General features: G+C 39.0%; 1 protein-coding gene across 1 annotated transcript in view; it reads right to left on the bottom strand.

The window, feature by feature from the left end:
• Positions 1-7,588: 7,588 nt before the first annotated feature.
• The window catches only part of FAIM (Fas apoptotic inhibitory molecule), a 34,700-nt gene continuing 15,247 nt past the window's right edge, over positions 7,589-27,041 (bottom strand). The window contains exons 4-5 of the mRNA XM_006846615.1: positions 11,730-11,779; positions 7,589-7,738 (exon numbers count right to left, since the gene is read on the bottom strand). Of these exons, the coding sequence (XP_006846678.1) occupies positions 7,589-7,738; positions 11,730-11,779 (200 nt within the window). The remainder of the gene's footprint in view (positions 7,739-11,729; positions 11,780-27,041) is intronic.

The following is a 27,041-nucleotide window of genomic DNA, read 5'->3' as shown; positions in this document are numbered from 1 at the left end:
AACAGAATTGCTCCTTTGGGTTTCTGAGACTGTAAATCTTCATAGGAGCAGCCATCTCTTTCTACTGGAAAGCAGCTGGTAAGTTTGCACTACTGGCCTCACAGTCAGCATCCCAACACTTCACCACAGTGCCACCGGAACTACTCAACATATGTATATTGTTGTTAAGTGCTGTTGAGTCGGTTCTGACTCACAGCAACCCTGTATAGGGTTTCCGAGGAACAGTTGATGGGCTTGAACTGCTGACCTTTTGGTTCGCAATTCTGTGCTGATCCTACAGTGCCCCACCAGGACTCTCTAATACATGTACAGACAGATCCAAATTGTATTGGCTTAAAGCTTAATTTTCACAAAGTGAAATCTTTTTCCTTCTGGGTCCAACAACTGCACTATTTGTGTTTACAAATATGACAACCTCACAATGCCCCAGAAAAAAAACAATTTTAATTCCCATGAAGAAACGAGAAGATAGCTCAAACAAGTGACCAAGATACAGAGCCAGAGATGTTTGTGAGGAAAAATGGTAATAGAATTAAATGAAAACAGAATGATAATTAGGTACCGTCAGTGGATCTACAGAAAGATGGAGGAAAGCAAGAACACAATAAAAATTTTAGAAGAATTCAAGAAAACACTACAAGAACAAACACACAAAATAAATGCAAATTTTGAAACAATGCAAAACCTGCAACTGGAAATCCAGAAGATTATTACTAAGATCTCAAAAATGAACAATACATTGAAAGTGCAAAGTAGTAGATGTAAAGCAATGGAAGATAAATCCCTCAATAATAGTATGCTAGCAGAACAATCAGAAAAAGGAATGAGAAAATTCAAAGAAAGCTTAAAAAGTTACGTAGTACAACGTGAAGAGGAACATCTTACAGGTGATTGGATTCTGGTGAATCCCAGAACAGGAAGAGACCGAGTTGTTAAAAGAAAACTTCCCTAACATAATGAAAGATGAAAAGATAAGCATATAAGCAGTTGAACCCCAAATAGGATATATCCCAAAAGAAAATCATCAAGATGTATCATAATCAAACTTTTCAAAATCAAATAAAAAAGAAAGAATTCTGAAAACAGTAACCTACAAAGATGAACCAGTAAGACTAAGCTCTGAATTTTCAGCAGAAACCATGCAGGCAAGAAGGCAATGGGATGGCATATACAAAATTCTTTGAAAGAAAAAAATTGCCAACCAAGAATCATATACTCAGAAAAACTGTCCCCCAAATACAATGGCAAAATTAGGACATTTCCTGATAAACAGAAATTAAAGGAATTTGTAATGACTGGGCTAACCTTACAAACAAATGCTAAAGGGTGTTCTTTGGACTGAGAACCAACAGCAGCAGAGAACAATGTGAGATTACCATATATGACACCACACAGATATATAAGTATTTAAAGTACAACAAACCTACAAGACTGAGAATAGGAAACCAGAGATATCAATGCATAATGAAGTCAACTACAAAGCAAAAAAGGGATCACTGTAGATATAGAACTTCCAAATGGCAAGGAAGCCAATTATATTTCAAGATAAAACAGAATGTTTTAGTAAATATTACAATAACAGAAATGAAAATGAAAAAAACAAACACCACACAAACAAAATTAATTCAGTGCAGAATATGATGCAGAATAAAGAAACCAGCAGCCCCACAAAAAACTCTTATCAAAATGACAGCAATTAATTCCTACCTGTAGATAAATACACTGAACGTATATTAATTAAATTCACTGTCAAGAGAGAGCAGAATAGAGAGGAAAACATCCTTTAATATACTGTCTACAAGAAACACATCAAAAAGAAACAAACTTCTTTACAAACACACCATGGAATACTATGCTATGCTGAAGAATAATAATGAATCTGTGAAACACCTCACGGCATGAAAGAACGTGGAAGAGGCAGGGCTTGATGGAAAACTAGGCAGAAAGGCTTTGCAGATCCTTTTCAGCAAAGCTATGGAAAACTGGATGAAACAGATTCAGAGGATGGTCCCGAAACTCTCAGCTTCAGAAAAAGGGATAAAGTGCTCACCGGATAGAGTGCTCACCAGGAGAAAGAATTTGAACAGAAGCAAGAAAGGAGGTGATTTCTGATTTGGGGCAGCCAACGTGACCCGCAGCAGACATGAATGAACCTGGAAGACATTATACTGAGTGAAATGAGCCAATCATTACAGGGCAAATATTGTATTGGAACAATACTGTAAAAGTTTTAAATGTTTTCTTGATAAAAGAAACAATCTATGATGGTTATGGGCAGAGGTGGGAGAGAAAATAATTCACAGGCTAGAGGGTAGACATGTTAATAGGCAATATACAACAAGAGGGGTTAGCAGAGGAAAGACGATGGTAGCAGAGACTGAGTGAGGAGTGCAAGAGTGTAAGTGAATAGAAGTAAATATTGTTAACCATTGGTACATGGAGGGGATTTTAATCATTGTAATGAAGCAAAGTATGTGATTTGTTGACTGTAAAACTAATGATCTGCTCTGTAAATCTTCACTCAATTCACAATAAAAGGTTTTTTTTTTTAAAAGAGTTACACTGAATAGAGGTAAATACTTTTCACTTATTGTATATGGAGATTAAATATTATTTGTTTAACGAAAGACTAATGATATGCTCTGTAAAACTTCACTTAACTCACAATAAAAAGTAAAATAATAATAACTTAATTTTTCCGTATCTTTTTGAATACCCGTCATTTATTGGCTGGATTTTTGGTATCTTTTGCCATTAACAGTTTACATTTTGTAGATAGTCAATGTTTTGTTTTATAGCTTCAGGATTTCTTGACTTTCTTTGCCGTTTGCCAGTCTCAAATCTTGTAGCTCTTCAAGGTTTAATCTTAGACTCACATCTCTTCTCTATAAGCTTCCTAATTGACCTTCTTCATTGCCATTATTTTAAATATCCCACAAATGCTGATCCCATACATATATCTCCAGCCCAGACCTCTCCTCTGAGGTGCAGTTTTATGAATTCCACTTCCTACCATTTGTGAAGGGAGTGGTTGGTATTGGGGAATCTAACAATATGTGGCTCCTGCCCCCTCAGAACTCAGAGGAAGTAGATGCTTCATGTTAAATTGGAGGGATTTTGGGGAGGCTTGATGTATTGTAGAATATGTATGGCTATAAAGGAAAAGCTACAGTCAAGGGATTAGTTCTAAAATAGCTGTAAAACTACGACAAATTAGAAAATGTTGAACAACTGAACAGAAAATCGCAAAAGAAACAAAAAGTTACTTCTCAGAAGAGGAAACCTGAATAGCCAATGAAGAGGCAGGAAACTCAGCCTCACTAGTAATCAGAGAAAACAAAATGAGGCCATTTTTTAATCCCTCAGGTTTATGCAGATTGAAAAGTGTTGGTAAACATGCGAGGAAAAGAAAACTCAACAGCTGATCAAAGTATACAATGGTACAACCACCTTTGACAGAAATTTGACTAATAATATTAAAATTCCACATGGGAGTATACCTGTTGTTGTTAAGTGCTGTTGAATCGATTCCGACCCATAGCGACCCTGTACAGGGTTTCTGACAGGAAACGGCTGGTGAGCTTGAAACACTATCCTTGCAGTTCAAACAACTTTGCCGTCCAGAGCATTAACCCACAGCGCCACACCAAGACTCCTCAATATACCTAGTGTTTCTTAAATTTTCACGTACATACAAATCACTATGGGGTCTTGTTAAAAGATTCAATAGTGCTGGGGTGGATTCTGAGACTCTGCATTTCTAACCAGGTTCCAGGTGATGTCAATGCTACTGGTCCAGAGACCATTAATGAATAGCAAATCCCAAGACAAACTCTCATGAGGATTTTCCTTACAACTCCGACAGTATTAATGATAACCTGAATCAAACTAGGAGTAGAAATGGCTGAGTTTATATGGTCCAATGTAAAAATTACAGGAAATGGAGCTGCACATACTAACCTGAATAAATATAAAAACCAATGTCCTGAATAAATATAAAACCCAATGTTGGAGCAAGGGGAAGCAAGTTGCAGGAAGGATACAGACAGTATGATATTTAAAACTTTAAAATAATAGCATACATTGTTTAGGGATAGCAGCAATCATTTCTTTTAGAAACATCAGCACGAAGCTGGTCCCTGTGAGGTGAGGGTTAAGAACATCCCAAATGCTTCATTTTACTACAGTACTGCACCACTCTGTGATCCCCAATATCAACCAGTACTCCTCCCCTCAGTATTCTCCCACTTGCCTCAGGGTTCTGCATTTCACTGCAACATATCACAAAACTCAAGGATAATCATGGAAATAAATGGCTTACACAGTTGTGGAGGCTGGCAAATCCCAAATCCGCAGTTCAGACGGCAGCCTGGAGGATTCTCTTCACCCACACAGTATGGGACTGTTGACTCACAAGGTTGTGTAAGCTGACTAATCAGGTCAGTTCACTAGATCAAGTCCCCAAAACCGGAGGCCAGACGGAAGCAAGCTGGAGCAGTCAAGCGAAGGAGCACACAGCCCACTGACTTCACTAAGAAGTTTCCTTTCATACCCAGCAGGATAGCAAAATTGCCTTGATAGATTTCCAAGTGTTAACAATCACTCACAATGGAGCCAGATCATCCTCACAACTGAATCAGATAATCCTATTAGTATCTTTCCCCTAGCCACCACCCTTCCCTTGCCCATAATAGCATCAGGTAAAAGTCATTTGGGGGTACTAAGACAGGGGTTGGAAGAGACAAATAATTCACTGCAGTGTCCTTTTAATACATGAAAGATTAATTTTCCACTCCCAATTCAAGACAGTCATCAATGGTGAGACCTTGGGAAGGGAAATCAGGTTAGGCTGCTGTGCCAATCCAGATTGCTGGTAGCAAGACCAGTCTAGCCAGTGCTTCTCCCTCAGTCCTCTCCCATTCATGTTGGGGAGGATTATATAGGTACGACACTAGTGGGCTATCTCAACCACTAGGTAACACAGTACAAGTCACTATTAGTTTGATCCCAATTTTGCCAGATGGGGGGGAAGATACAATCTATCCCATGAGACGCTTGGAAATTCTGGCATACAGGTCCAGGGTCATAGTTTCAGTATTTTGTTGAGGGAACACACACACCCCTGCTTCTAATACTTCAGCTGCATCCCTTGTCCTGAGATCACAGGTTCTGGTAGGAAAAAGCAACTTTAGGAGACCGGGGAAAAACTGTATATATATATAGTTGTACCAGCATCCTCCCTTACTTCCTCTTCCTTAGACCTTCCCCCTAAGACCCAGGAATCTATCCAGTGGTGACCCTCCCTTTATACCCCACACGTGAGTACACATTCATGAAGGCATGTGAGCCAGCGCTTCATGCCTTTATCTCACAATTTTAAATAATAAGACATTCCAATTTTCTATCAAACTATTAATCTTAAAGTGGTATGCAACATAGTATGTCTGTTTAATATGAAAATTCTTGGCCCATTGTTGCACCCTGTGGTGTTTCCTGGTTGAGGAAATATAACTTGGTGGCCCAAATTGGTACAGTATCATTTGTTCTAATTTCATAGTGGTGTTTTTGGCATTTGGAGCCATTATGGGGTATGCACAGCCCAGTCCAGAGAATTATCTATTCCAATGTGGACTCATTTGTAGACACCTGGTGCTGATAACATTAGTCTGATATAATCTACTTGCTAGCTACTTGCTAGCATCCCTCCATCCCTCTTCCCCGGGAGAATTTGCCCCCTAGCCATCTGCAACCTCTTGTTGGAAGACAGATAAATCTTTATTAGCATTTTGTGCCTCGGAGGGTGCACAAGGATTGTATCTAGATTCAGCCTATCTTTGCATTGCTGCAGCAACCTCATGTTCACTCATTTCATGGACCAAATTGGCCATCTCAAAGGAGTATATCAACATGTCCACTTGCTGGTTCCAACTGCTTTCTGATCCAGGAACAGTGTTCTTCTGATAGTCATCAACATGACCTACTCTGAGGCTCCCTTTAAATTTCCAGAGTACTTTCCATAGATCCTTGTTTATACAGTTGTCCCTTTAATAGTTCATTTTTCTATTGTCCATTTACCTGACTATAGAGTCAGGTTGTTGGCCACTGCTCATGAATCAGTGAAAATCCAAACATATGGGCTCTCATCATTGTCCATTCTTTCATGACATTTAGGAAGACAGAATACAATTTATCCCATTGAGCTGACCTATTTTTATCTTCTTCAGTCAGGGCCTTTCCATCTGCTGGTCTTAATTCAGCAGCTTTCCAAATGTCATCCATATACCATGGAACTGCCATCAGTGAACCAAGCAGCCTTACACACCTTCAACTTTATGATATCATATAGAGGAAATGTTCCCCAATTAGTCATAATATCCATAACAATAATACATTCTGGTAAGAGAGATACAACTACTTCACACAAGATCTGTTTAGATCTTGCAATTTTCACCCAAATTTCATCTTATGCCCAGGAACCGTTGCATCCCCAGACCTCCCAAGTCTGACCTTAGGCCTCTTCAGTATTTTACTGACAGGTTTTGGGATTACAGTGCATTGGGCTTCTGCCAGGAGTCCCAAGAAGGTCTCTTCTCCACCTCTGGGCCATTTTGCCCACATTTCTGCATATGGCCTTGGAGTCCCTGCTTAGGGCTGGACAAGAGTACCCTGACCTCCTTGTTAATCTTTAGCTTATTCAACTAGCCAAATCTCTGCTTCAAATGGCCTCACCTGGGACTTTCCATCATTAAATTCCTCCTAGATGGGGTGAATAGAACAAACTTGTCTTGGCTTCCTTAACATTGGGGGACCTTAAGGTATTGACCCCTCAGTCGTTTAGTGAGTTAGCTGGTCTTTGTGAATATGCTTGACTTGAATACACAGGAACGGTCAAAGGAGATGACAAGTCTGATTCAGTCACAAACGCTCAGCCACTGGTGTTTATACTGAACATGGGTATGTAACCCAGTTTTCAAACATTAGCTGGGGATTGCATCTGATGTAGTCTGGTCTAAGACGTTGTCTTCTTTCTCTTGTCTTTTTGTTGTCATTATGTTGATTAAATAAAACAACTACATTATCAGACACTTACAGTTTTAAAAATTAAATTCTTATGTGATATATTTGATGCTTCCGTAATATGTTTCCAGATTAAAAGTTTTATTTTCTCTAGTCAAACCTATTACATCATTATGTAGCAATTGCTTTAAACTAGTGAGACATCCATTGTGCACAAGTTAAAACTCTATGAAGACTTGTCATTTTTGGGAAACATATCAAGCAGCACCAATTTTATTTTCTCGTGTTTACTACAAGTAAAGGGTTCCCTTGTAAAAACAGTAGTGGCTTTGGTCCATATTGGAGTTTTCATATTTGGTCTTAAAAGATTTTACATTATTTACCAAACAGATTGCAATTTTTATGACTGGACATCATTTTTTTTTCCTGACCAGTAGAACATTAGTTCAAGTAACTGAAAAATAAAGATTGCACATACTGAATGTACTGAGAAGGACACAGTGAGTACATGTGATTACCAGTAATTTAAAAGTCCTGATCTTTACTTAAGATTGAAATTCATGAACAGAAGTCATTCAAGAATTTCTGGGATTTCTCTATTATCCACAATGAGAGTATGGATAATCCCTTCTTTCCGCTTTCCACTGCTGACAGCCTTTATGTAACAGTCATGGTTCCCAACACTGAAGTGAGTTTCTGTTCCATCATCGACAAACTCACCCTAGGCCAGAGGAAGAAAGAAGAATTACTGTTTTAGAAATGTTTCCATTTTCCTAGAACATCAGTATCATGTATAAATACTGGTGATATATAATAAAGCACATACTAGTTAAACAGTAAGCTCTACACAATTGAAGTCTGAAGTGGTATTTAGATATTTTTACATTTCTCCTATGAATTCAAAGGTTTTTTTTTTTTTTGACAATCTGTAAGAACCTCAAATTTTAGGGAAAACAAAGTACATCTATCTCATAGCTATGTGTCTACCATATACATGTAAACATACAGTCTATTAAAAAGTCTCTAAAACCAAAGCAAAACAAAAAATTAGCCTCATGATAGCAAATATTTCTTACTTACAATATACAAGGAACAGTTTATTTGAATTATTTGTGTTTTCAAATATTAAAAGTACTATAATTTCCATTTTGGAGTCCTGATGTGGCCCTGTGGGATAAAGCATTGGACTGCAAGGTTGGTCTGAACTACAAGGTTGGTGGTCCACACTAACCAGCTGCTCCTTAGAAACCCGGTACAGGGTTGCTATCTATTTGTCAGAACTGACTTGACAGGACTCAACAACAACATCTTCATTTTATAGATGAGGAAATTGACGGACAAGGTGTTCAAATAAAGTTGCTGAAGATAACAATCAGTGAATGATTGTATAATTTCAACCACTTTGAAAGCCTGATTCTCCAGGCTGTAAAGTGGCTTATAACAAAACACACAGATAGTATAAAGCCAAACACCATTCATTGTCTCTAGATGTGTCTGCTGTAGCTATGAAATACATGAAATGTGGAGAGTATGAAATGTACTACATTAGATTCTGAAGACTTTGTATGAAACAAAGAATGTAAAATAAATTACTAATAACTTTTTTATATTGACCACATGCTAATGGTTTTGATATATCAATTTAATGAAAGAAACTAACAAAATTAATTTTACAAAAAAATTTTAACACGGCTACTAGGAAGAAGTTAAAGATACATATGAGGTTCATATTTGTGGCTTATATTACATTTCTGCTACACAGCACTTACCTAGAGTGCAATGTAAGTTCATGGAAGATAGGTAAAGAGGATTAGAAGGATAAAACTGAATCACGCCAAAAAAATCATGCCAAAGAAACCACAATCAGACTTAAGATAGATTTACCTATGAGCTTCCTGGCAACTAAAGCCAAAAAAAAAAAAAAGGGGGCGTTTCCAGGCAAGGTCCCACAGCTAACTGACATCATCTCTCCAAAGTAAGAACAGCTTGCATCAGGAAGAGCAGCTTTTCCAAGGCCTGAGGAGAATCTGGCAGATGGCCCTTTATGGGAGGTGTACTTAGTAGCTCTGGTAGCATAGTGGTTACGAATCGGGCTGCGAACTGCACTACCAGCTGTTCCGTGGGAGAAAGATGAGGCTTTCTGCTCCCGTAAAGATTCACAGCCTCGGAAACCCCGTACAGGGTCGCTATGAGTCAGAACCGACTCCACGGCACACAGCAACAACAACTGATGACCTCCACAAGCAGCACCCTGCAGTGCAGCACTTTGCTTCTCACCCTTTTTATATGGAGCTTTGAAAAAAGCCTCTAGCTCACACTTCTATAAAAACCTATTTTGGAGGGTAGGGCAAGGGTTAGGCAATACAATTTGTCTTGTCTTGGCGATTTGACAAGTAGAAAATCATAGCCATGAGGCTTTGAGATGAAAAGCAAAAGGAGACCATAGCTGCAGCTCAAAGGCAGCAGGAGCGGTTAGCTGCAGGTGTGCACAGTGCTGGTGAGAGCGGCCTGGATACTGAGCTGCCCAAAGTGCCCTGCCAACTAGACTGTAGTTACAGAGGAGGTGACCGGGCTGTCAAGAGCAACTTTCCAAACACCTGTGATTTCCTGTCACCTGCTAATGAGCAAAGACATTATGCATGAACATTACTTGAGATTTATTTATGTATTTACAACCACATAGTTAATTACTACAAATCAGCATTCTCTTTATATACTGGAGAATTCCTTGAAGAGTAGAAAGGATAAAGTGGGGTAGAATGTCATTCAATAGTGTTGATTCACCAACTAGAACAGGGGTGGGGAAACGCAGGGCCGAGTGTCCTGTAAACCTGTGAAATCATTTGCTCTAGCCCTGCCAAGGCAACTGTAAGCTGGACTCAAAATTCAATAAATATATGAGATTTTTTCATAGTAATATAAATTTATATTAAGTGATGTTGTAAATACCCAAATGGCCCTTAACAGAAAAAAGATTCTCCACCTGCCTTCTGGTGTCCTAGTGTGGCGCTGTAGGATAAGCGCATGACCACAGGTCTGTTTGAACACAAAGTCTGTGGCTCAAACCCGCCAGCTGTTCCTCAGAAACCCTATACACAGTTGCTATGAGTCAGAACTGACTCTACAGCACTTAACAACACAACAACAGCCCCTGATCTAGAATATTCCTTGATAGGGAAGGCAGAATAAGTATGGCCACCAGGTATGGCACCGGCACAAAGTAGGTGCCTGATGCATATTCATGGCAACTCAAGTTGTTCCAAATGGGGCCAATGAAATAACTCAACAACTCTCCAAATCTCTCAATGTAAATAACATCTCTCTCAGAAGCTTTAACCCAGAGGGCAGCTCCGCACTGAGGATTAATTTTGAGTGAGCCCAGGTTAAATTTCCTTTCGAGAACTAGAATCACGGCTAAGAAACAAAAGCATTCATCCTTGTAACTTTTGATTTCATGCTTTGGCACCTCCTAAGAATCCTGGTGTGGTGCTGTGGGTTAATGTGCTGGACTACAAAGTCAGTCTGAACCGCAAGGTCGCCAGATCAAGCTCACCAGCTGCTCCTCGGAAACCCTACACAGGGTTGCTATGGGTTGGAACCAACTTGATGGCACTTAACAACAACAAACAACAGAAGCAGTTAGCTACAAAAGCAAGTAGGAGCTAAGTGCTCTGCTGGATACATTTATCCCAGTCCTCCTTCCCTCTAAGTCCCTCACCTCTCTTTCCCATCTCCACAATAGATATATGAGGACAGCAATTATGACATGCAACTGGCTAAAATATGCCCAGAGAAGAGAGCTTCTCATCATCTCTCGTATTGGTCATGATGAAAGGGGAGCAGCCAGCCTTCAGGCAGCAGACCCCAGAACAAGGGAATTTCCATCCAGTGATCCAACTTCTCCTCACACACTTGACTCTCAAGGTAGTCTCTTTCCTTTTCTCTCCTATGTTATGCTCAAGACTCTGTTTATTTTACCCCGATTATTTCATTCTCTCTTGAATTTCACGCCTACATTCATCCCAGCCACAGCCACACCAGTGCCAGCACCTGACAGCTAAAGTAGAATCAGTGAAGATTCCACTATGCTGAGCCCAATGTGTGGTAGCCTCTTTCTCCCGAAGTTACCACCACTGGTCCACAAATGCCAGCTACCTTCTGGAGTTTATCACAATACCTTTCCTGGCTGCCTCTATGATGATATTGTATGTGTCACTTTTTTTGTTTTTAATCCTATTTTTAGAAAAGTACTGCTTGTTTGGGGTGTAGTGTGTCACGCTTACTCCAGGTGTAGCCCATCTATCAGAGGCACTGGCATCACCTGAGGAAATGCTGGAATCGGGATTTGCTCATTAACACTCCCCTAGGTGATTTCTATGCATGCGGACTCTGAGAAGCAGTGTTAAAAAGCACTTCACACAGACAAACCCAGGAAGAAACCAGCCTCTTGAGGGAGGAAGTTTTCAGGACAGAGCTTGTCCCAGGAGAGGAATTTTAAGTGTGAGGTTGGTGCCAGCTTAGACCTTAATTCATTTTCAAACTCTCCCTGAACCAGCCACTGTCGGGGACAGAATTAGAATCAGGAACTTAATATTATTGTTATTATTCAAGAGGACATTTGTTAATGATAAAATCCCCATAATTTGAGACACACCAACATTAGAGTGTTAACTTATACACATGACCCAAGATTAATCAAAAATCCAACTTACTGCTGTCTCCATTTTTCTTCCATTGCACCATACATCCATAGTGTCTTTTTCTGTAAAAGTAACAATTGAAAAAATATTATTTTCTGGTTTAACAATAAAGCCAAGTCTTTATATTTACTATCTTTTAGGAAAAGTTTGATATGCAGGATTTCTAAAACTCCACTGATATTCTAAAACGCAACACTTTTCCATGGCTTTGATATTTTTTCAAAATTTGAAGAAACTGTTAGTTCTTTATTCATAAACAAAATGAGACAAAGTCACCTTCTAAGTTAAAATCTTGGTGCCCATACATATCGATATATCATGCTATACAAAACAAATGCTGAAGCACATTCTTTAAAAGGAGGATGCTTACAAAGGAAGCCCTTTAATATCAGTGACTGGAAGAGCCCCCTATCGCCCACACTTATACAGCTCAATGATGCTACAAAGACACCACCAAAATAGTCACAGCTGCTGGTGTTGTTGAGTGCCATCGAGTACGTTCTGAATCACAGCAAAGGGTTTATATATACGGCATTAGAAATTCAGTGGAAGAAGTTCCACCTTCCATAAAGGAGACCCAGGTTCAATTCCTGGCTACCAACTGTCAGGAGACAGTGGTACAGCCACCATGGTCTGTCAGTGGAGGCTCAGCTCCCAAGGTGCTACAATGCTGAACAGGCGTCAGCAGAGCATCCAGAGCAACACCGACTAAGAAGAATGGCACAGTCTACTTCTGGAAATCCAACAGAAAAAATTCTCGTATTAAAACAGAACCTATCTGCGACCAATCACGGGGATGATGCAGGGATGGGCAGTGTTTCATTCCACTGTGAGTGGGGGCACCAGGAGTTGGGGACAACTTGGTGGCTGCTAATAATAATAACAGGGTTTATAGAGAACAGATAATATAGCAAGTTAAATAATTTTAGTCTTAAATTTCTTGACTGGACAGTGTGATAATCTCTATTTCTTAATATAGCCTGAGCTATAATTCACACATTATACACTTCACCCATTTGGGATGTCTGATTCTATGGTTTTTGATGTATTTACTGCAATTTTAGAACATCTTCATCACCTCAAAAAGTAGCCTGTACCCTTTCTCTCCAATCCACCTTTTCCTATTCCTGTCCCTCTAATCCTAAACAACCACCACTCTACTTTCTCTCCTTACAGATTTCCCTGCTCTAGACTTTATGTGAAGGGAGTCAAGAGAATTTATAGTGGTTTGTGACTGGCTACTTTCAGCATTATCTTTGCAAGGGTCATCCATGTTGTAGTATATATCAGTACTTTGTTCATTTTTATGACTGATTAACATTCATTTTATAATGACTTCACTTAGAGGAGAAAATTACTACACCATAAGGGAATAAATAAGTACAGATAATACATAGCAAAAAGCTGCCATAACACACGTATGCATTAATTAACTTTTCATAGCTCACCTCAGGTGTATGTATATTGTGTGTGGAGGGTGGATACTCAGATCCACTTATAAATGCAAGTATTGTAGGGAGTGGCAGGAGAGAAGATTGAATTCATCAAGAAGTCAGAAGATGAATTCAATTTAGGTATTATTCAATTTGGGATTATATAATTTGAGTATTATAATAAATTTTGGGTACTATCTGCTAGATTGTCATACTGTGGTGGCTTGCATGTTGCTGTGATACCAGAAGCTACACCACAGGTATTTCAAATACCTGCAGGGTCATCAATCATGGACAAGTTTTAGCATACCTTCCAGATTAAGACAGACTAGGAAGAAGTAAAGCGACCACTTCTGAATGTTTAGCCACTGAATAGCAATGGAACATTGTGTGATATAGTGTCAGAAGATGAAAACATTATGAATAAGAGCAGACTATTGTCAGACATAGTGCCAGAAGATGAGACCCTCAGGTTGGCAGGCACTCAAAATATGACTGAGGAAGAGTTGCCTCCTCAAAGTAGAGTTGACCACAATGACATGAATGGAGGAAAGCTTTCAGGACTTTCATTTGCAGATGGGTCACAACTAAATGAGAAGAAACAGCTGGAAACATTCATTAATAATAGGTATGTGGGATGTACAAAGTAAGAATCTAGGTAAGTTGGAAACTGTCAAAAATTAAATGGAATGGATAAAGATTGATAACCTAGGTTTCATACTGGCCATTTTTAATCGAACAATCATATGCCAGGAAAAACAAATTTAACAGGAATGGCATCATATTCACTGACAAAAAGAACATTTCAAGATCTGTCTTGAAGTACAATGATGTCTGTGACAGAATAGTATCTATATGCCTACAAGAAGACTAGTTAATATGACTATTACTCAAATTTACAAACCAACCACTAAAGGCAAATGTGATGAACTTGAAGAAATCTACCAACTTCTTCTGTCAGAAACTGATCAAACATGCAATCAACATGCAATCAAGATAATAATTACTGCTGACTGGAATGCAAAGGTTGGAAACAAAGAGGGAACAGTAGTTGGAAAATATGGCCTTGAGGACAGAAATGATGCTAGTGATTGAATGATAGAATTCGGCAAGACCAATGAATGACTTACTCATTGCAAATACCTTTTTTGAGAAAAATAAAAGACTACTATACACATAAGGAGCTCTGGTAGTGTAGTGGCTATGAATCGGGCTGCTAATCTCATGGGCAGCAGCAGTTCGAAACTACCAGCTGTTCTGTGGGAGAAAGATAAGGCTTTCTGCTCCCATAAAGATTTATAGCCTTAGAAACTCTGTAGAGGGTTGCTATGAGTCGGAACCGACTCCACGGCACATAACAACTACACTATACACATAGGCCTCACCAAATGGACCATACGAGAATCAAATTTGGCTAATACTATGGGAAAAGATGGTGGAAAAGCTCCATATAATCAACACAAACAAAGCCAAGGGTAGACTGTGGGACAGACAACCAATTGCTCAAATGCATGCCCAGGATGAAGCTGAAGAATATTAAACAAGTCCATGAGAGCCAAAATACGACCTCAAATGTATCCCACCTGAATTTAGAGGCCATCTCAAGAAAAGGTTTGATGAAATAGACACTAATGACAACAGACCAGAAAAACTGTGGGATAATGTCAAGAACATTATACAGGAAGAAAGCAGAAGGTAATTAAAAATACAGGAACGAAAGAGAAGACAAAAATGAATGTCAGAAGAGACTTTGAAACTTGCTCTATAGCATGGAGAAGCTAAAGTGAATGGAAGAAATGAGGAGGTATAAAAGAACTAAACAGAAAATTTCAAAATGTGTTTCAAGAAGAAGTCAAGTATTAGTATTATATGTAATTACAAAGACCTGGAGTTAGAAAAACAAAAGTGAAAAACATGCGCAGCATTTCTCAAGCTGAAAGAACTGAAGAAAAAAGTCAACCCTCAATTTACAATATTGTAGGATTTTATGGGTAAAATATAGAAATCATCAAAAGAAGATGGAAGAATACACAGAGTCATTATACCAAAAAGAAATGGCCATTTTTCAACCATTTCAAGAGGTAGCATATGATCAAGAACCAATGGTACTGAAGAAAGAATTTCAAGCTGCACTGAAGGCATTGGCAAAACAAGACTACTGGAATTGATGGAATACAAATTGAAATCTTTCAACACACTGATGTGGCACTGGAGGTACTCACTCATCTATACCAAGAAATTTGGAAGACAGCTACCTGGCCAGCTGATAGGAAGAAATCTATATTTGTGCCCATTTCAAAGAGGGGTAAGCCCAATGGAATACAGAAATGATCATCTAACAATATCCTTACTATCACATGCAAGTAAAATTTTGCTGAAGATAATTAAAAAACGGTTGCATGGGTACATTGACAGAAAACTGCCAGAAATTCAAGCTGGATTCAGAAGAGGGCATGGAACTAGGGATATCATTTCTGAAGTCAGATGGATTTTGTCTGAAAGCAGAAATTACCAAAACTATGTTTACTTGTGCTTTATTGACTATGCAAAGGTTTTCGACTATGCAGATCAAGAAAAACTATGGATAAAATTGTGAAGAATGGGTATTCCAGAATACTACATAGTGCACATGAGGAACCTGTACATGGGCATCAAGAGGCAGTTGTTAAAACAGAACAAGGGGATACTGAATGGTATAAAATCAATAAAGATGTGAGTCAGGGTTGTGTCCTTTCACCATACTTGTTCAATTTCTAAGGTCAGTACATAATCAGAGAAGCTAGATTGATCATATGAAGAAGACCATGGCATCAGGATTGGAGGAAGACTCATTAACCTTCTGTGATATGCAGATGATACTTGCTGAAAACAAAGATGACTTAAAATACTTACTGATGAAGATCAAAGATCACAGCCTTCAGTATAGATTGCACTTCAATGTAAAGAAAACAAGCAGCCTCACAACTGGACCAATAAGTAACATCATGATAAATGAATGAACGATTCAAGTTGTCAAGGACTTCATTTTGCTTGGATCCATACTCAACATTCATGGAAGCAGCAGTCATGAGATTAAATGACGTATGTTGTTGTTGTTGTTAAGCGCCGTTAAGTTGGTTCCAACCCATAGTGACCCTGTATAGGGTTTCTGAGGAGCAGCTGGTGAGTTTGAACCACTGACCTGGCAGTTCAAACGGCTTTGCAGTCTGGCACATTAACCCACAGCGCCATACCAGGACTCCAAATGAAATAAAGCACTAGGCAGGTTTGCTGCACAAGAACTCTTTAAAGTGCTAAAGAACAAAGGTAACAATTTGAGGACTAAGATTCGTCTAATCCAAACCTTGGTAGTTTCAGTTGCCTCATGTACGTGAAAGCTGGTCATGAATATTGAAGACCATAGAAGAATCGGTGCATTTGAGTTATGGTGTTGGAAAAGAATATTGAAATACCATGGACTGCCAGAAGAATAAACAAATCTGTGTTGGAATAAGTATAGCCAGAATGTTCTTTAGAAGCCAGGATGGCTAGAATTTGTCTCTTACTTTGGTCATGTTGTCAGGTGGGACCATTCCCTAAACAAGCACATCATGCTTAGTAAAGTGGAGGGTCAGTAAAAAAGAGGAAGACCTCCAATGAGATGGACTGATACAGTGGCAGCAGCAATGGGCTCAAGTATAACAACAATTGTGAGAAGTATGCTGGAGTAGGTGGTGTTTGGTTTTGCTTTTGCATAGGGCTGCTATCAGTTGGGACCAACTCTACAGAATTTAACAACAATGGAAAGGAAGAAGTGTCACCTGTGTGTCCACAGCGAGCCCAGGGATCAAAAATCTGTCTGGGGGTCTGGTCTGAGACATCAATCAGAGGCCTGACTGACAGGCATCAGATCTAGGAGTCTCTATCACTTTTTAATATGGGAGCCACAGAGCATGAGAAAGGCCCTTAGGCTGGGTCAGAGAGCAAGAGAGAAAGGTGGAGGGGTCCACTCCAATGCCGCTGAGGAGGGTCTGTAACCAGAGCTGCAAGGAAACCCAGCTTGTCACTAAATATGGTGGGAGCACACAGTGATGAAACAACCTGTCGTGGTAGTGAAACCTGAAATTTTATTTAGTGTGCCTACTGAGCATGCATGGAGTCCTGATGTGGTGCTGTACGATTAGCACTGAACTGCTAACTGCAAGACTAGCAGTTCAAACCCACCAGCCACTCCATGGAAGCCCTATACAGGGCCGCTATGACTTAACAGCTCTTAACAACAACATAGTAACACTGAGCATATGCATGCACTCAGATTTTCTATAACAGCTTATATTTAGGTCTCTGAAGAATACAGTTAACCCATAAGCCATAAATGACAAGTGGAATAAAATTGAGCATATTACAAAATAAAAGTCCCATATAATTAAAAAAAAAATCATTCATATTCATATGCAAAGTCACATGATAAATAACACACTGGGAAAAAATATTTTAAACTCAGCACAAAGGGCTAGTCTTGTGAATATAACCCAAAACCCAAACAGAACTCACTGGCACTAAGTTGACTGCTTCACAGTGACCCTATAGGACAGAGTAAAACTGCCTACAGCTTCCAAAGCTATAATCTGTATGGAAGCTGCCTGCCACATCTTTCTCCCGGCTGATGGGTTCGAACTGCTAACCTTTCAGTTGGCAGCCATGAACTTTCATCACGGTCATCAGGGTTCCTTTGCTAATATGAAGACTTCTAGAAATCAAAGAAAAAAAGACCCACTCAAAATGGGGTAAAGGACAATAACAGGCACGTATCAGAAAAGAAATACGAAAGATCCTTAAACATATGAAAAGATGTTCAACCTGACTCAATCTTGAAAAAGGCAAAAAAACTAAAATCCACAGAAATACCAGTTTTTATCTAACAGAATGTGAGAAATCCAAAAGTTTGACAATATACTCTGTTGGACAGTTTGTAGGGAAACATCTAGTGTTGTTAAGTGCTGTCGAGTCGGTCCTGACTCATAACAACCTTGCATAGGATTTCCATGGGAGTATAAGATGGTAAAGCACGATATAGAGCAAATGGATAAAAACCTATTCAGATTACAAATGATGCTATTCTTTGATCCAGCAATTCCACTTTCCCACTTCTAGGAACTTGTCCTATAGAGGCATGTGACTTGTCCTGTTTAAGAGGCATGTGACAAAGCTATTCATTCAGCATTCCTTTTGTGTTTAAATTCTGGAAAAAGTATATTTTCTACCAAGGCACTGTAATCTGATTATTAGTATCTTAGAAGAAGATAGAATTTTATTTTCAAATGCCAATGAGTGGCACAGGTTAGGACAATAAAATCACAGAGAAAGACAGTAAGCACAGCTCCACTATGTAAAGTTATAGAAACATAGTAATAAAAATGCTGCTCATTGCTTTTTAAAATTCAGAAGAATTAGTCTATAGAAAACATACAGATATGACTTACTTAAATTACAGAACAAAACACAAATAAATATGAAATACAGAAAGTTTCATCAACAAAATGACAATCAATCCAATATAATAATAAAAAAAGGCAAAAAACATGAACAGACACTTCACCAAAGAGGAAACTCAGGCAGCTAACAAAGACATAATGAGATGCTTGTAATTTTTAGCAATATGTACTAAGAGCAATATTTTTAAATTTGCGTCATGTATACAATGGAACACTACACAATGATAAATAATAATGAGTCCATAAAACATAACATGAAAGAATCTGGAGAACATTATGATAAGTAAAATAAATCAATCACAAAACAGCAAACATTTCCTGTTATCATTTTTTTATAAAAAATCAGTAGACACACACAGGAAGAAAATTCTTTGACTGTTACCAGAGATTAAGAGAGGGAGAAGAATCACTTTTTAGAAATTCGACACTTGTTACTTTCGGCAATGAGAAAGGAAATACATATTACAGGGGAAGTAAGCACAGCTTGACCAAGGTAAATGAAGACACTGAGAGGTATGTAAGAATAAAGGACAATGACATTAAATGATATACAGTTTTGCAACAACAGTAATAAAAGCAAAACATATAGCATACATATCTACCTATGTGAAAAGCACGGTTGCTGTGTAGGATATGCAAGTGCCTTTCAACCACATGGTCTCCCACTCTACAGGAGAATAACGAGGCTTTCTGCTCCCTTAAAAATTTATAGCCTTGAGGTTTCCGGTTTGGGCGGTGGCAGAGATAGCCAGGTAGGAAAGGCTCCATGGGGGAAGGATTGAAAACTCAGAGAAACTGTGCTCATGGAACATCACCAAAGCTCTGGATCTAACATACGGTCCAGGGCATCAGTTTCCTGGCACGTGCAAGTGAAAAAACTCACGGTAAAAAGGAAAATACTGTGAGTTAGGAATTGCTCAAGATGGGACTCCCTCTGCGGCCACCCTACTCAGGCGAAGTTCAAAGGGTGGGACTACAGCCAGACTGGCACAGGGAACGGGAGCTAAAAGCAGTGCAGTGACATTTGCAAAAGGAGGTGCGAGGAATTCTACACATTTTTTCCTCCTCTTCCCTGTGGCGCCTTCTTTGCCCAGCCCGCATGCTTTCAGGTGGGTAGGTGCGCACCCCCTCACACACACATAAAAAGTCCAGTGCGGACCCCACAGTTTTCTCACCACACAGAGAGAAAAAACTTGGCAATTGTTTATGACATCAGCCTGTGGGTCCCAGCCCTAAAGTTAACTTTTTCAGGACTCTTTACTCAGACCTATACAGCATGAAAAAACCTGGTCTGGCCTGACAGACAACCATATGAACAATCTGTAAAACCTCAACATAAAAGGACACAACTATCTCAAGAATTACGTTGTGCACACGCAAATACCTAACTGACATTCAGAGACAAAAATAGTAGACAATCTTTCTCCTGCTAACTTTTCAATATCTATCTGCGCACCTCCACAGTGGTGACTAGAGGAGAGGACTGAGCAAGCAGACACCCCCCCACACTGCTGGCGGCTCCTATGGTGTACACAAACTACAGGTGTAGCAAGCCGACTGGCCAGTTGGCCACAGTTATATTTTTGTTTCAAAGTGGTAGGTTTGTTTCTGCTTTATATTAGTTCTGCTTTTGATCACACATTGTTCCTGGAGGTGGGAGCTTTTTCTCCCTATGTTACCCAAGAAGTGACAGAAATTGTGGCCATATAGCCAAGCTACAAGCATATCCCATAATATTCCACCATTGAGACAAAAGCCAGTAACAGCTGCTAAGCATTACATGTGAAAAGGGAAGCCTATCTCCTGATCATATCCATCAGGAGTCACCCAGTAAGCTTAATAAATCAACAACAAACATCCTTTTAAGCCTTAAAAAAACAAAAAAAACTACTGGAAATGAAAAACAAATCACAACAAACGACCTCAAAACATGTCCCAAAACAGAAAAGAATAACTGAGACAAGTGAGCTGGAGACAGACAAAGGCTCCCCAAAAGAGGCAGAGCAGGTTTTGGATTTGCATGAGAAGGAATTCAGAAGAATAATATGGAAACAAATTCAAATGCTCCAAAAGGGGTGGAGGAAAACAAGTAAGAAGTCAGGAAAGTACTACAACAGCACTCAAATAAGATTGATACAGCATTGGAAATAATTTAAAACCTGCAAAAAGAGATCCAGATGATTAATAATAAAATATCAGAAGTGGACAATATACTGAAAGGGGAAAGGAGCAGAATAGAAGAGATGGAAGCCAAAACTAGCAAGCTGGAAAACCAATCTCTCAATACTGCTAAGATAGAAGAGCAAGCAGAAAAAAGGATAAAAAAAATCTGAAGACAGTCTAAGATTCATGCTGGATAACATGAAGAGGAACAACTTACAAATTAATGGCATTCTGGAACAGGAAGAATCAGAGAACTCCATAGAGGAGATAGTTGAAGAGCTTCTAGAAGAAAATTTCCCTAACATCTTGAAAGATGAGAAGATAAACATTCAAGAAGTTGAATGTACCCCAGTAAGGACAGACCACAAAAGAAAGTCACCAAGACATATAATAATCAAGCTCTCCAAAATCAAAGATAAAGAGAGAATCCTAAAAACGACCAGGGAGAAGAGAAGTGTCACTTACAAAGGCAAGTAAATCAGATTACTCTGACTTCTCAGCAGAAACCATGCAGGCAAGAAGGCAATGGGGAGACACATATAAAACCCTAAAAGAAACAAATTGCCAACCAGGAATGGTCTATCCAGCAAAACTGTCCATCAAAAACATGGTGCAATCAAAACATTCCAGGATACACAGAATCTCATAGATTTGTCAAAACCAATCCAGCACTTTAAATCTTCCTAAAGGGAGTTCTTTGGACTGAAAACCAACAAGAACAGACAACAGAAACTTCTGGCTGGTGACGGCAGAGCAGAGTCAGGTAGGGCAGGCTCTGAAAACCCAGGGAGGTGGCTCTCACGAAATTTACACCAGAGTTCTGGATCTATCATAAAGGTCTGAGCGTCGGTTTCCCACAACCACAAGAGGAAAAATCATGGTATAAAGGAAAACACTGTGTTTTAGAAATCAGCATGGGACTCCCTCTGCGGCCATCCTGCCTGGATGGAAGTCAGAGGGTGGGACTACAGACAGACTGGCAAAGGGAACCTGCACTAAAATCAGGGAAGCGACATTTGTGAAAGGTGTGGAGGCACTTTACATGTTTTTTTCCCTCCTTTTCCCTGTCGTGCCCTCTTTGCCAAGCCCAGATGTCTTCAGGCAAGTGGGTGTGGACCCCCCAAAAAAGTCCAGCATTGAGACCACAACTTTCCCACAGCATAAAGAGAAACAGTCCCATCGGTCCAAGGGCAAATCGTTTGGCTGCAGCATTTGACTTCTGCCTGTGGGTCCCAGCCCAAAGTTAACTTGTGCGGGACAATTAACCCCTGTCTACACAGAAAGGAAAAAAGCAGGTTTGGTCTGACGGACAAAACATATGAACAATCTGTAAAACCCCAACATAAAAAGACGCAGCTATTTTGAGAATGACGCTGTGCACACACAGATACTTAACTAACCTTCAAAGACTAGTAAACAATCTTTCTTCCACTAACTTCTCAATATCTATCTGTGCACTTCTTTGGTGGTGACTAGGGGAGGGGCCTGAGCGAGTGGACACCCTAACCCACTAGAGGAGACTTCTACGGTACACACACACAATTTTATTTTTGTTTCTAAGTGGAGGTTCTTGTCTATGCTTTTATATTGCTTCTACTTTTGGACCTTTTGACCACACATTTTTTCCTGGAGCTTTTTCTCCCTACGTTACCCAAGAAGAGACAGCAATTGTGGCCATATAGTCAAGTTAAAAGCATACCCCATAATATTCCCGCATTGAGACAAGAGCCAATAACAGCTGCTAAATATTACATGCGAAAAGGGAAGTCTATCTCCTGATCATACCCACCAGGTGATACTCAGTAAGCTTAAAAACACAACAACAATCATCCACTTAAGATTAAAAACCCACATAACTAATGGAAATGATGAACAACAACAAAAAAAACATGTTCAAAGCAGAAGAGAGTAGCTGAGACAAATGAGCTGTAGACAGGTTTTCTAGAAGAGGAAGAACAGGTTTTGGATATGTCTGAGAAAGAATTCAGCAGAATGACACAGAAACAAATTCAAATGCTCCAAAAAGGGGTGGAGGAAAACAAGGAAGAAGTCAGGAAAGTACTACAACAGCAATCAAATAAGATTGATACAGCATTAGAAACAAATCAAAACCTGCAAAAAGAGGTCCAGATGATTAATAATAAAAATATCAGAAATGGACAATACACTGAAAGGGGAAAGGAGCAGAATAGAAGAGATGGAAGCCAAAACTAGCAAGCTGGAAGACAAATCTCTCAATACTGCTAAGATAGAAGAGCAAGCAGAAAAAAGGATAAAAAAAATCTGAAAAGAGTCTTAAGACTCATGCTGGATAACATGAAGAGGAACAATTTAAGAAGTGTCGGCATTCTGGACCAGGAAGATTCAGAGAAGTCCACAGAGAAGATAGTTAAAGAGCTTCTGGAAGAAAATTTCCCTAACATCTTGAAAGATGAGAAGATAAACATTTAAGAAGTTGAATGTATCCCAGGAAGGATAGATCACAAAAGAAAGTCACCAAGACATATAATAATCAAGCTCTCCAAAATAAAAGATGAGAGAATCCTAAAAGTGGCCAGGGAGAAGAGAAGTGTCATCTATAAAGCAAGCAAATCAGATTAAGCTCTGACTATTCAGAACAAAACATGCAGGCAAGAAAGCAATGGGGAGACATATACATAACTGTAAAAGAAACAACTGCCAATCAAGAATGGTCTATCCAGCAAAACTGTCAATCAAATGGTGCAATCAAAACATTCCAGGATGAACAGAAGTGGAGATATTTTATCAAAACCAATCCAGCACTTCAAAACTTCCTAAAGGAAGTTCTGTGGACTGAAAACCAACAAGAACAGACAACAAACAGAGATTCACAGGTGTGGCAATACCACCTGGAACTCAGTTGACAGACAGCTGAGTCCAGAACTGAATAAAACTACAACAATGAATTCAAAGGAGCTGGGAGGTCAACCGAAGATCAAAATTATATCAATGTCAAAGAAAGGATAAATGTAGCAACAGAGATCCAGGTGGTGAGGATGTCAGGTAGATTATAGGATACAATAGATTCTCTTAAATGGAGAGAAAAATTAGTAGACTGTAAGGTAACCCCCCAAAAAGTTAGAACTTCACAACTTACCATGAAAATGAACTTCCAAGCAGAACAAGCAAACACAAAAACTAAGAAGAAACCAACAAGAAATAGCACACACAAAAAAAAAAACCCAGCACAAGAAGGCATGCAGAACAAAGGAACAAACAGCACCACCAAAAAAGTAACAGAATGGCATCAATTAATTCATATCTATCCATAATTACATTGAATGTCAATGGATTGAATGCACGAGTGAAGAGACAGTGACAGAATGGATGAGAAAACAAGACCCTTCAATATGCTGCCTGCGAGACACAACTTAAACAAAGACAAAAACAGACTGAAAATCAAAGGATGGAAAAAAATATACCAAGCTAACTGTAACAATAAACAAGCAGGAGTGGCAATACTAAACTCTGATAAAGTAAACTTTAAGACAAAATGAGCATAAGAGATAAAGAAAGATACTATCTCATGATCAAAGGGTCAATTGAGCAAAACAACATAACCATAATAAATACGCTCCCAATGAAAAAAGCACCAAGATATTTGAATGAAACATTACTAGAATTGAAGAAAGAAATAGATAAATCTACAATTATAGTGGGAGATTTTAATATGCAACTTTCGAAAAGGGACAGAACAACCAGAAAGAAACTCGACGAAGTTACAGAAGAACTAAATAGCACAATCAACCAACTTGACCTCATAGATGTATACAGAGCATTCAACCCAAAACAGCACAATATACATTCTTCTCCAGTGTGCATGAAACATTTTCCAGAATTAAGCATGTGTTAAGTCACAAAGCAAGCCTCCATAAAGTTACAAACATCAAAATACTACAAAGCATCTTTTCAGACCACAATGATATAAAACTAGAAATCAACAATAAGAAGACCAAGGAAATAAAGTTTAACACATGGAGACTGAATAACACCCTGCTGAAGAGCGATTGGATAGTAGACGAAATTAAACATGAACTCACAAAGTTCCTAGAAACAAACAAGAATGAAAACACAGCATATCAAAATCTTTGGGACACGGTGAAAGCAGTGCTGAGAGGACAATTTATTGCGATAAATGTGTACATCCAAAAAGAGGAGCGAACCAAAATCAACACATTAACACAGCATCTCCAACAATTAGAAACAGACTAACAGAGGGAACCTACAACCACCAAAGAAAAATAATAAAGAGCAGAAATAAATGAGATGGAAAACAGAAAAAAACTATAGAAAGACTCAACAGGACAAGCAGCTGATTCTTTGAAAGGATTAATAAAATTGACAAACCATTGGAAAAACTAACAAAAGAGAGGACACAAATAACTCGCATTAGAAACCACGTGGGCAAAGTTACAATGGAACTAAACAAAATCAAAATGATAACAATAACAGAATACTATGAAGAGTTGTACTCCAACAAATTTGGAAACTTAGAAGAGATGGATATATTTCTAGAAAAACACGACCTACCTAAACTTACTCAAAGTGAAGTAGAAAGCTTGAACAAACCCATAACAAAAGAAGAAATTGATCAGGTTATCAAAAAACTTCCAACCAAAAGAAGTCCAGGCCCAGATGGCTTCATGGGTGAGTTCTACCAAGCATTCAGGGAAGAACTGTCACCAATTCTACTAAAATTATTCCAGAATATAGAAGACAATGGAAAACTCCCTAATACTTTTTATGAAGCAAGCATAACCCTCATACCAAAAACCAGGGAAGGATATCACTAACAAAGAAAACTATAGACCAATATCCCTTATGAACAAAGATGCAAAAATTCCCAACAAAATCCTAGCCAACAGAATCCAGCAGCACATCAAAAAAATAATACATCATGATGAAGTGGGTTTCATAAAAGGGATGCAAGGATGGTTCAACATTAGAAAAACAATCAACGTAATCCACCATACAGATTTTTTAAAAAGGAAAAGAACCACATGATGATATTGATTGATGCAGAAAAGGCATCTGACAAAATCCAACATCTAGTCCTGATAAAAGCACTCAACAAAGTAGGAATTGAAGGGAAATTCTTCAACATAATCAAGAGCATAGATACAAAACCAACAGCCTACATCACTCTCAATAGAGAGATACTGAAAGCCTTCCCTCTGTGAACAGAAACCAGATAAGGATGCACTTTGGCACCACTCCTATTCAATACTGTTTTGGAAGTTGAGCTTAGTGGCATAGTGGTTAAGAATTGGGCTGTGAACTGCAACATCAGCAGTTCGAAACTACCAGTTGTTCCGCAGGAGAAAGATGAGGCTTTCTGCTCCCATAAAGATTTACAGCCTCAGAAACCCTGAACAGGGTCACTATGAGTTGGAACCAACTCCATGGCACATAACCACCACCACCATACGGCATGATTTGTTGTTGTTGTTATGTGCTATGGAGTCGATTCCGACTCATAGCGACCCTGTACAGAGTTTCTGAGGCTGTAAATCTTTATGGGAGCAGAACGACTCATCTTTCTCCTGCGAAACAGCTGGTAGTTTCGAACTTCTGATCCTGAGGTTCGCAGCCCGATTCGTAAACACTACGCTACCAGAGCTCATTATACAGCATGATAGAGAAGTTACAGGCATCCAAATTGGCAAAGACTATGTAAAACTCTATTTGCAGATAATATGATCCTATATATAGAAAACCCCAAAGACTCGGTAAAAAAACTACTAGACTTTATAAGAAGATTCAGCAAAGTGGCAGGGTATAAGATCAACATACAAAAATCAGTTGCATTCCTCTATAGTAACAAGGACAGTGCAGAAAAGGACATTAGGCAAGCAATACCATTTACAATAGCCACCCAAAGGATGAAATATTTAGGAATAAACGTACCCAGAGAAACAAAGGACTTATACAAAGAAAATTACAAACACTACTACAAGAAACCAAAAGAGACTTACAGAAGTGGAAGAACATACCATGTTCCTGGAAAGGAAGGATCAACATTGTGAAAATGTCAGGATTGCCCAAAGCAATTTACACATATAATGCAATCCCAATCCAGATTCCAACAACATTCTTCAAAGAGATGGAAAAGACAATTACTAACTTTACATGGGAAGGAAAGAGAACCAGGATAAGCAAAGCACTGCTTAAGAAGAAGAACAAGGTTGGAGGCCTCTCACTCCCCGATTTCAAAATTTACTACATGGCTCCAG

Source organism: Chrysochloris asiatica, unplaced genomic scaffold (genome assembly GCF_000296735.1).
Source record: "Chrysochloris asiatica unplaced genomic scaffold, ChrAsi1.0 scaffold00028, whole genome shotgun sequence".
NCBI lineage: Eukaryota > Metazoa > Chordata > Mammalia > Afrosoricida > Chrysochloridae > Chrysochloris > Chrysochloris asiatica.
The sequence above is the reverse complement of the archived record's forward strand: the minus strand, read 5'-3'. Positions and strand labels throughout refer to the sequence as shown.